This window comes from Esox lucius, chromosome 13 (genome assembly GCF_011004845.1).
Source record: "Esox lucius isolate fEsoLuc1 chromosome 13, fEsoLuc1.pri, whole genome shotgun sequence".
NCBI classification, from domain to species: domain Eukaryota; kingdom Metazoa; phylum Chordata; class Actinopteri; order Esociformes; family Esocidae; genus Esox; species Esox lucius.
The window spans coordinates 8461170-8471597 of NC_047581.1; the positions used below are offsets into that span (position 1 = coordinate 8461170).

Here is a 10428-nt window from a genome sequence, read left to right on the forward strand (position 1 = left end):
CTTAGTTCTGCAAATAATTCAGAATGGAGACTACCTCAAGATTGGATCATGTTTTCTACCTAGAGAAGAGTACATGCTCATAAATTCATCCCCTGCCAACTTGCCTTTTTGTATTTACTTGAGTCAAACTGAACGCTTTTCTACAGTGGCAACGCAATGAAAGCAAAAAAACCAACAAGTAACACCAACACCAACTTCATATAATAATGTCTTTATTTTAAAATAAGGATTCAAATATTTGTATAAATTAGTGCAAAGGGTATTACAGCTTATTTTGACATAAGGCACAATGTCCATCTATGAAGATATTAATAAATGCAATCAACACAAGTAGTAAAAACAGGAGGTTCTGCTTTAGTTTTAAGAGGTTAGAAGGGTGGGACTCCCCCAAGAGGACATATGAATAATGAAGCTTAGTGAATGAGTAAATTCTCGCCCTGTAGGATCTCACTGCCCCACTGGGCCAGAATAACTGACTCCTGCCTGCCAACAGTGGTCCACATACCAGGTTGTGTGAACCGCTAGGTATTCAAAATGGCTGTGCTGTTTAGACAGATGGGTCAGCAAGGAGGGGGGTGTACAAAGGTAGTCTTCAAAGCAATGGAAAGTATGTCTGTTTACATTTGCCAAACAACATGTTAATACACAGACACAGTCAGACAATCATGAAATACAGAAAAGACATCACACTGCCCTGATATGGATGCAGTTATATCTGGGACAGGGCTTTAAACATGGCCAACATGCGGTTTATGCGATGGTAGACAATACTGAGCATTTGCATAACATGTACCGCAGTGTATTGAGATTATTTCCCAGTACTCAAAACGTTAGTGCAGTGGTGTTGACTTCGGGTCGCATACAGTCTCGAACAAGGTCCAGTGGGTTGCAGTGAAAATGCAATATCCTTGTGGTCAAAATATGCCCAAAACAGCAATACCTCCATTATATTTGTTGCATATAATTAATATTTTCTCAAACCATTCTGGATTAGACCTGTAGTATGTTTGACACCCCTGAGCATAGAAATGTAAAAAAGCAATTTGGCCTCATGCCAGAGGAGATTTAATTCTGCTAAAATCCTCTGTAACATAATGCTACATTTTAAAGGAGGAAGAGAATCATTTTCCACATCGCATGTTTGCAGTGTCCAAGTTTAAAAAACGAACATGCATCGTTGTTTCAATATCGAGGGTCTTAAGAATCTGTGGACAGAAAATAAAGGAAAATAAAACTATTAAAAGTATAAATTATAGCAGTTTATAAAGCAAAGTTTCCCTGTGATGTAATCACTATTTTGTTTTTGCTTAACTCACAGGGAAGTGGCATTTGGCATTAATGTTTTTAAACAAGTCTAAAAATAGCTAGTTAGAATACCTTTTGATATAGGGAAGTGGGAAAGAGGTTTTCTCCTGTACTGAACATACTTTAACCATACCTGAAGAAAATGTTCAAATGTGATTCCTTCATAAAATTCATCAGGTTCCTAGAAAGAAAGAAAAACAATTAAAAGGCAATCTACATTTGCTTCATCTGTTCCTGACTTAAATGAATGATGAATACTTGTTGAATTTTTTAAGAAAACTGAATTTGAATGAATTTCAGTTAAGTAAATGTTTTCCAGATTATCCCTTTCTTTATACCTCATTAGTATAATGACTATGTTATTGTTAGAACTGCAGACTTCCCCTTTATCCAATAAAAAGCAAAGTGACCTTTGGTTAATCACAATAAAGGGCAGCTTTCTGGCATGGCCAGAGGCCGCAAACAAGCAGAACCATTTTTTGCACATGTACTAAAATTAGGTGTTGTTCACTGTAATCAATAGTGTTATCATTGTATCTTACATATACACATCCTTCATTAACACTATGATCTTAAGTCGATGAACATCAAGGGGTTTATACAATAAAAATAATTATGCACATTAAGGAGTTTAAGCATTGACCCCATTACCATTTTGCCTCTCGTAGTGCTCGCCACATCCAGCATGGCGGCGTCTGCGATGGCCTTGACGGTCTCTGGGGCGATTGTTCCGGCCTTAGACAGGAGCTCCTCCACCGCCTAGACATCAAACAGCACAACTGTCTAGTCAACATCGAGTGCAAACACATCATTACAAAGCGCCTCACAATAGGAGTGCTGACATAAGATAATTTCAGACTTAATGACCCTGTCCTCATCTGATGGACGGTAGGCTGGATACGGACCCAGGCTAGGTTCAGTACTGGGTCCATATCCGGCCATAATGGTTGTAACAACAGCAGATAATAGTTTGATAAGTATTACTCCACGACTAAACGCTAATACGGTTGTTGTGGAATGAGTTACTACACATCTGTAAGGCATATGAAATTCCACATTCACTTTCTCAGTGTTATTCTGCATTCACTCTGTGTTATTCCTCCTTCTGTAACTAGAGATGTTATTACACATTCCGTTATCCTACTGTGTAACTGTTTGGTAATTGCACGTCTGAAACTCACCTAAATTTGGACACGACCAAGTCCACCCGTAATACCAGTCTTGATCTAATGATAGTTATGTAAATAAATAGGTATGCCAACAACATATCGAAGCACACCATCACTTAATTCTGAATACCTTTGTCACCAGGTAAAATCAGAAAAACACTGAAAATACCCAGTACTGTGTGCATTGTTCCAATTGTTGTTACCGTTAAATAGGTCCCAGCCTATTTCAGTAATCAGATCAAGATAGTTGCAACGCTGGTGTGTAATCTGTAGCGTTCATGGAAGCTGGAGTCACACATTCCTTGTTCCAACAACCATATTACCATGTAATCATAATTTAAGTAGTACCGGTAAAACTTTATTTTACATCTGCCTTGTGACAAAAATGTGTACAGTTGCAGAAACTGAGCATTCAAATTGTGACTTTTACACACTGCCAACACAGTGTTAGCAGTTTGGGTAGCACAGGTTGCTTTACTACTCCTATAAATGACAATATTGATCTAGGATTTAGCACCTAGGAAATGTGTGTGACCACCTGGACATCCTCAAACAAGGGTACCTTGACTCTAGATCAGCACTCTATATAAAAACAGGCTTTGAATACAGGCCTGGTAGAATACTGTGAAGAGAAAAATGGTAAAGGGAGTCTTGCCTGTCTGTACTCCTCCAGAGTGATGATGCCGTTGCCATCTGTGTCGTGCATGTTGAACAGAACTGAAACAATATATATGTATATATATTCATACACAAATGTAGTCTCTAGTACGGTGTTTCCCAATCCAGGTCCTGGGGACCCCAAGGGGGTCTAGCATTCACACCTGATTCAAATGTTGCCCTGCCACTTACACACAAAATTGACATAATCAACTTATCATCAGGTCTTTAATTTGAATCAGGTGTGTGACTGCTCGGGCAGAAACAAAAATGTGCACTCCTTGAGTTCACCTGGACCAGGATTGGGAAACACTGCTCTAGTATAATTATATTTTATTATATTCTATCCATCATCCAACAGAAGGGCTGTCCAGGAACAGGATATGGTCCGAATGGTGTTGCTCATTATTATAATTTGTTGGAAACCATGATTAGGGGGAATATTTGGCCCTAAGAGATTGGGATAACTCCAGGCCGACCTAGACTCTACACTAAGGGCTAATTACTGAACTAAACTGCTGCATAATAAAATATTTTGAGTTAATTTGAAACCTGTTACTTGCACGAGTCAGTTTTAAGGCCACATTTGCCCATAGACCAAAAGCCTACACAACAAGTAGGGACACTAACGCAAATCTTCAAGACACGGCAATGTTACTAGTGAACCATACTCACAGCGCAGTTTTGTCCTCCTCAGTTTCTCCCTGTTGTCTTCTGTTATGTCCATGGCGGCCGGTTGGAAGTGAGTCAACACCATTAGGAATTCCTCAAAGCCGATCTCCTGAACGATACCCACCTCACTCTGACTGAGGTTTCTAAATGAGGAAAATGCAGAGAGGCATTTACAGGTAAAACTCGTATTGCTGGTAGGTTATAGTCCCCAGGCCCGACATGCATAGTTCATCATACATTTCTTGCATACTCTCTAAATTAGGTGTACTTATAAGTATATGTGATTGAATTGACTGCCCCAGGCTGAGGGATTTCCTATTTGTGAACAAAACTATCCTCTGCTATGTAATGACGCTGTTATACCAGTTCATGACAGCAAATATGTATTATGCAAACAATTTCCATATTGCACTTTGCCTTTATAATCACCTTTTATCAAAGAAGGCATTAATAATTTGCAACCGGATTGGATTGTTGTCTAGATCAGGAATGCTGGCCAAGTCCTCTCGACTACAAAAGAGAAACATGTAAATGCAAGACAAAATGTTAGGAGCAAATGGTACAGTCCTTTTCTTCTTTTAATCAAAGTTAAACTGCATCTTATTTTCTGTGGGATACGTAGAATGATTTTGCATTATATGAAGTACAGCATAGGATATCTAAACAAATTGTCACTGTTTCTTTTTAAAGGGGAAGGCATGTGTCATCTCTGTCATGTGTCATCTCTGTCATGTGTCATCTCTGTCACTATGCGAGGCAACCTGCCAGGGACAAATAATTGAGTGCTGGTGTGTGTGTATGCAAATACCCACCACAATCCCTTATTCAAAATGACTTAGCAGGCTCTATTTTATTTTTCCTGAATAAAACTCAACAGGTTTGAATTGAGAGGTTCGTAAAGAAAAGGTGTTGGCTGACAACCAACAACTGGTTTCTAAGGTAACAACGTACACATTCCCGAGTGAAGAAAACCTGTCTGACCACACCCAGATGCTGGTCATTGTAGGAAAAAAATTAACACCATTACAAACACCTGTTTGTGTACACACCTTAGTGTCTCCTTATTACTGCTCAGTTGCCTGAACCTCTTGTTAAGGTTGTTAATCTGCTCCAGAGAAACTGGGAAAAAACAGAGGGGATAGTTTAAAGTTGTACACTAACATATTACTAACTTAACAGTAGTAAACCACTACAGCCATAGTCCTAATAACTTTATGGTAATCCATAGGCACTTTGTTGTTGCAACAGCTCAATAACATTTCACATCTTAAACAAACAAATTCCAAGGAAGAATAAATCTAAAATAATAAAACTGCTGTTACCCCATAAGGTGGAGTTAAACCTTGTTAAAATTGGGCAGAACTGAAACAACAACAGGCCAACAACACAATGAGCAACATGATAAAAACCAACAAAGGCCTAATGGAAACACTAAAAAGGAACTTGGTTCACCTTCAGCGCCTAAAGACACCCAAACAAATGGAGCAACTTTGCTTCAGCAAACACACAGTACAACAGACATAAACAAATGACACGGGCAGGTTTAGATAATTACACGTGGCTCGTGTGTGCATGGGTAATCCTCATGTCTCTCAGGCAAAGGGCTTGTCCATAAATGTTGGTTTATATTGAGCAAAGGGCATGTGGCCAAGACAAGCATTTATAGGCAAGGTTTGGACCTGCAGGTATTTATGAGGCACTATCATTTAATGTGTTACCTACAGTGAAACAGGGCCACATCAAAATGTTATAACTGACCATATTCAAATGACATATTCAAGGTATTCACCTAACATGGCCCCAGGTCTTATCTGGTATTCAGGGAAAGACTGGTCGCAAAGAGATTTAAGAGAGTAGCCCAATGAAACCAAGTAAGAAGTCCATTTATGCTGTTTTCTATCATCGAGATTATGCTCTGTATATAATTTATTTTTTTATTAAATTTTATAATAATGTATATATTAAAGTGAATATAATACATCCCAGGCTACACTTAAAACATTTACTTGTGAAAATGTAACTATATTTAAGGAAATATTTGCTTGAAATAAGTGAAATACTTTGTCAATGGAACAAGACAAATAAAACCAAGTGGTATAATCTAATACAATTTAAGCTTGTTATGAAATGTTGATCTTATTTTAAGGACGGTTAGACTTTTTAACCAGACAACAAGATATACTTGATAATAATTTTCTTTGCAGTGTACTTACATCCAGTACGATCAGCCAGATCTTTGAATTCATGTTCAGTGCGCGCAGACTGCGATGCTCCCATTGCTATTATTCCTGAAAGCGACACTCGCGCACTTATAAATCCTTTCACAAGCGCGCTACTATCTCTACCGCAGGTGAGACAATGAGTTCTGCTGAGTTTGGAGCTCCTACTGAACTGTCGTCTCCACTAGCTCGTCCCTTTTCATTCTGCTGTCGTGAGGAAGTCAGACAGTGCACTTTGTTACGGTCCAGTGGAAGAGACGGAAAACTTCACCACTCCCCCACCCCCCCAGGTCCTTAACAGACTTCAAATGAAATTTGAACGTAAATACGATAATTAACTGCTTTTATAGCGATGTAATCATGTATTGTTTCAATTCTTCCATTAGGTTTTGGGGGACTTTTTTTTGTTTTAAATCTAATTTCCTGTTTTGTAATGTAGCCGCCGGAAAGCGTGTGACGAGACAGCACAGCACAACAATCATATATGGCAGCACCACAAAACTTTTAACTTAAAATGGTTTGTCTTAGCTTTCAAAAGAAGGTCAAAGTTCTGGATTTTAGACTGATTTGCCTCGTGATTTGTTACCGTGTAAAATTGAACTGACCCTCATATCGGAGGGTTGATGCAAGCTATATGTGAGTGTCTTGGTCCTTGTGAACGGCAAGCGCAGGCTGGGCACAAACGCACAAGAACCCAAGGCGCGTTCTCCCCTTTCAGACAACCGACAGAGCGGCATGCTTCTACCAGGTGTTTCACATACTGGAGAGAGAGAGAGGCGTTCTTGTGTAATTGCTCTCCTTCTCTCACACACACATTGACTAACCTAAATTAGGAATGCAACCAAGCTCACAGCCAATAAGCGAACAGCAATGAGCACTACACCACTGAAGGCCACAACGAAGCGGAAAGACAACTTTTAGGGATACAGATCCATTCTATGCCAACAACCTTAACAGATAAGCATGGACACAATGACACTCGTGACCATCTATATCAATAGATCCAGCAAAAATATGACCAATGCACGAATCAGCACCATAAAGGCAGGATGATAAAGTATGCTTTCACTCAACAAGGCTGAAGGCTCACTTGAAGAGAAAGGTGGCACGGCGGTTCTTCCTCTGGGCAAACTTATCTATGACTTTGGGAATGAAGTCATGTAGCTGCTGAATCAGCTGGCTTTTATGGACAACATGGCATATGCGTTGAGTCGCCGCTGTCCCATGGTATTGCGAGTGAAGGTTTTTACCCTCTTCAAGGTGGAGGAAAGCCCTCTTCAAAGCCTCCTCTAGGTTGTTCTCATGGATGGATCTTAACAGAGACATGGCCGTCTTACCAGTGTGAAGCTCAGACTTCAACTTTTCCTTGTTTCCTAAAGGCCATAGTTTCACCGCACAGTCAAGTTCAGATGTAGGGAATGACTGGACAAATTGTGGGAAGAGCGAGCTGTCAACCAACTTGGCAGCGATCAGGTGGTCACTTTGTGAAAACCTCTGCTCCACCTGGGAGATGACTGTGTCGCAGGCCTCCTTCATCACCGGCGCAGTGTTGGATACTCGTCGGCCTGGCTCGTCTGTTCCATCGTGAACGGTGGCAGCCCATTCATCAGTTTGCTTCCGCATATTCTGGACATTCTCCTTGAAACGTTTTTTTGACAGGCCTCACTTATGGTGGCCTCATCCCATACTGGTTGTGTGCCTATGTCCTCCATACACAGGAGCAGCGCATCGCGGTTTCCCCAAACTACATTGACAGTTCTACTTTTAAAGTTCCATCGTACAGCGGGTGGCCTTGGAATGCGTCTCTGTGTTGCCTCATTAAGTGCTGCAACACGTTTTGGAGCGCCAGAGGAAAGGGTGGCAAAAGCAGTTAAATCTACAAAAAAAAAACTTCAGGATGCTCATCATTGCTAAACAAAGTTGCTGCAATGTCAGGTTCAGCTGGTGAGCATAGCAATGAACAAACTGGGCATGTGGGTATGTCTCTTTCATTAGCGTCTATACCCCACGGACATTTCCACTCATTAAAACCGCACCATCATAAGTCTGAGCGATCAGCTTTTCTCCCAGCTTCAGTGGTGCTATTAGAGAGGCCGAGTGCTGTTTTATCTTTGACTTCCACAAACTCCAAAAACCTCCATTTGTGATTTACAGGAGACATCAGTGCGGTTTCACATTTTCCACACAGTTTAATACGTTATGATCCAACTGAGAACGTACCTGTTTTCCTCCACCTGTTTGTTCTGCTGCTCATGGAGCGCCTGTATGCACTATCAACTTGGGCTGTGACATTTACCCTTCCAAGTAAGCCCAATTTCACAGCATTATCCAGATGACTCCCACTGCTCTCATGTTTTGCAATCCTCTCTGAAAGATGTTTCAAATCTTTGTAACCCGTCCTCGACCAAGAACCATCTCCACCAAATAGCAGACGCGGAAAACAGAGGAGTGCCTTCTTTTGTATGATAACCGTTAGCCACTTTTTCTTCAAAAACCACTCCACGTTAAACCAGCGGTTACTTTTACCAGCAGTTGAGTGATGACAATATCCCGTGGCTGGTGGGCACCAAGTCGCTTTACTTCAAGTTTCTCCTCCAAATTAAGGGATTCAAACCGGTGCTCGAGTATGAAATCCACTTCATTCGTTTTCTCAAGTTATCTGGCGTTTGTGAAGCTAACAAGCTAGCTAAGACAATCTCCACTCCTCGCTCTTCTTGCCGACTAATGTTGGCGCCAGACAGACAGCCAATCAGATCTGAAATACGAAATGACGCTATAGTGGGGCTACCGGCTGTCATCACATTCTTGTGATCTAAACCCCTCTGAAATAAATCATTATGTATATTCTTTTTTTAATAAATTATATAGTTCAAATTATAATGTAAATTATGTGAATTCCTTTCTACAAAAAATAAAACATTATATTCCAGGTATTTCAAATGAGTTTAAAACGGTGAAAAGGACCTTACTGTAACTGAACTAACCAACGCAATGAAGTCTATGAAGAAAGGTAAATCCCCTGGCTCAGATGGCCTAACTATTTAATTTTATGCACACTTTTGGGACACTATCAAGAGACCACTACTTAGAATGTACTACGACTGTATTAATAATGAAGAATTAAGTACCTCTATGAAACAAGGGCTCATCACCCTAATACCAAAACCAGATAAAGATCCTCTCTCACTTCACAATTGGAGGCCAATCACATTACTACATTTAGATTACAAAATTATATCATTAGCTTTTGGCAAAAGACTAAAAACCGGATTGTCTGAAATAATTAATGAAACACAAACAGGTTTTATTCCTAAACGACATATAAGCTGTAATATCAGGCTAATTTTAGATCTCATAGATTATGCACATCATATTAATTCGGATGCAATCATATTGTTTCTAGATTTCTACAGAGCATTTGACACCATTGAACACAAATTTCAATTTTTGACATTAGAGTTGTTTGGCTTTGGAAAAAGTTTTATCAAATTTGTTAAAATGATATATAAGGACATTAATAGCTCGGTTCTTTTACAATTTGATACTTCTAATAGATTTCCTATTAATAGGGGAGTGAGGCAAGGTTGTGGAATATCTCCTTTTTTGTTTCTGTTAGTTGTTGAATTACTCTCTCTGAGTATTCGTAATAATCCTGATATTAAAGGGGTGTCCATTTTTGACCGTGAGATTAGAATTTCACAACTTGCGGATGATACAACCCTGTTTTTAGAGAATACAAATCAGGTTGGTAAGGCTCTTGAAACAATTAATGCATTTTCAGAAGCTTCTGGTCTAAATTTAAATATTCCTAAATGTGAAATTATTTGTTTATTTGACTCTTCTGGAACTTATGTGAATAATAGACCCATTAAAGATAATGTGAAATATCTTGGTATTCATATCTCCAAGAAAATATCTCTTAGACAAGATATGAATTTTCTCCCTAAAATTAAAAAAGCTAAAATAATACTTAACAATTGGCTTCAAATAGAATGATCTTTTCTTGGTAGAGTTCTTTTAATAAAAGCTGAAGGTCTAGCTCGCCTTATATATCCATCTTTTTCATTATTTATCCATGAGAATACCTGTAAACAGATCAATAGTTTACTGTTTAAGTTTTTTTGGAAAAACAAACATCAGTATCTGAAGAAACACGTTTAATGTGGTAAAAAAACTGAGGGAGGTATTGAAATGCTTGATTTTTTCGATGTTAATAATACTTTCAAACTGAATTGAGTAAGGAATTGTATCAATTCTCCGGAGACTATTTGGTATTTTATCCCACACAATATTTCTAAAAGAGTGGGAGGGCTTAAGTTTTTGCTCACCTGCAATCTCTCTCCTTCTAAGCTTCCTTTAAAACTTAAATTCCACTAACAGGCTCTTTTGGCGTGGAAACTTTGCTT

General features: G+C 39.2%; 1 protein-coding gene across 1 annotated transcript; it reads right to left on the bottom strand.

Annotated features, from left to right (window-relative positions):
* Positions 1-203: 203 nt before the first annotated feature.
* On the bottom strand, positions 204-6278 carry tesca (tescalcin a). Its single transcript, XM_010894768.4, has 8 exons — positions 6017-6278; positions 4853-4922; positions 4233-4313; positions 3807-3946; positions 3130-3191; positions 1957-2064; positions 1439-1486; positions 204-1205 (listed from the first exon to the last, which is right to left on the bottom strand). Exons 1-8 carry the CDS (start codon positions 6078-6080, stop codon positions 1122-1124), a joined length of 657 nt encoding a protein of 218 aa, XP_010893070.1. The 5' UTR covers positions 6081-6278; the 3' UTR covers positions 204-1121.
* Positions 6279-10428: the final 4150 nt, after the last annotated feature.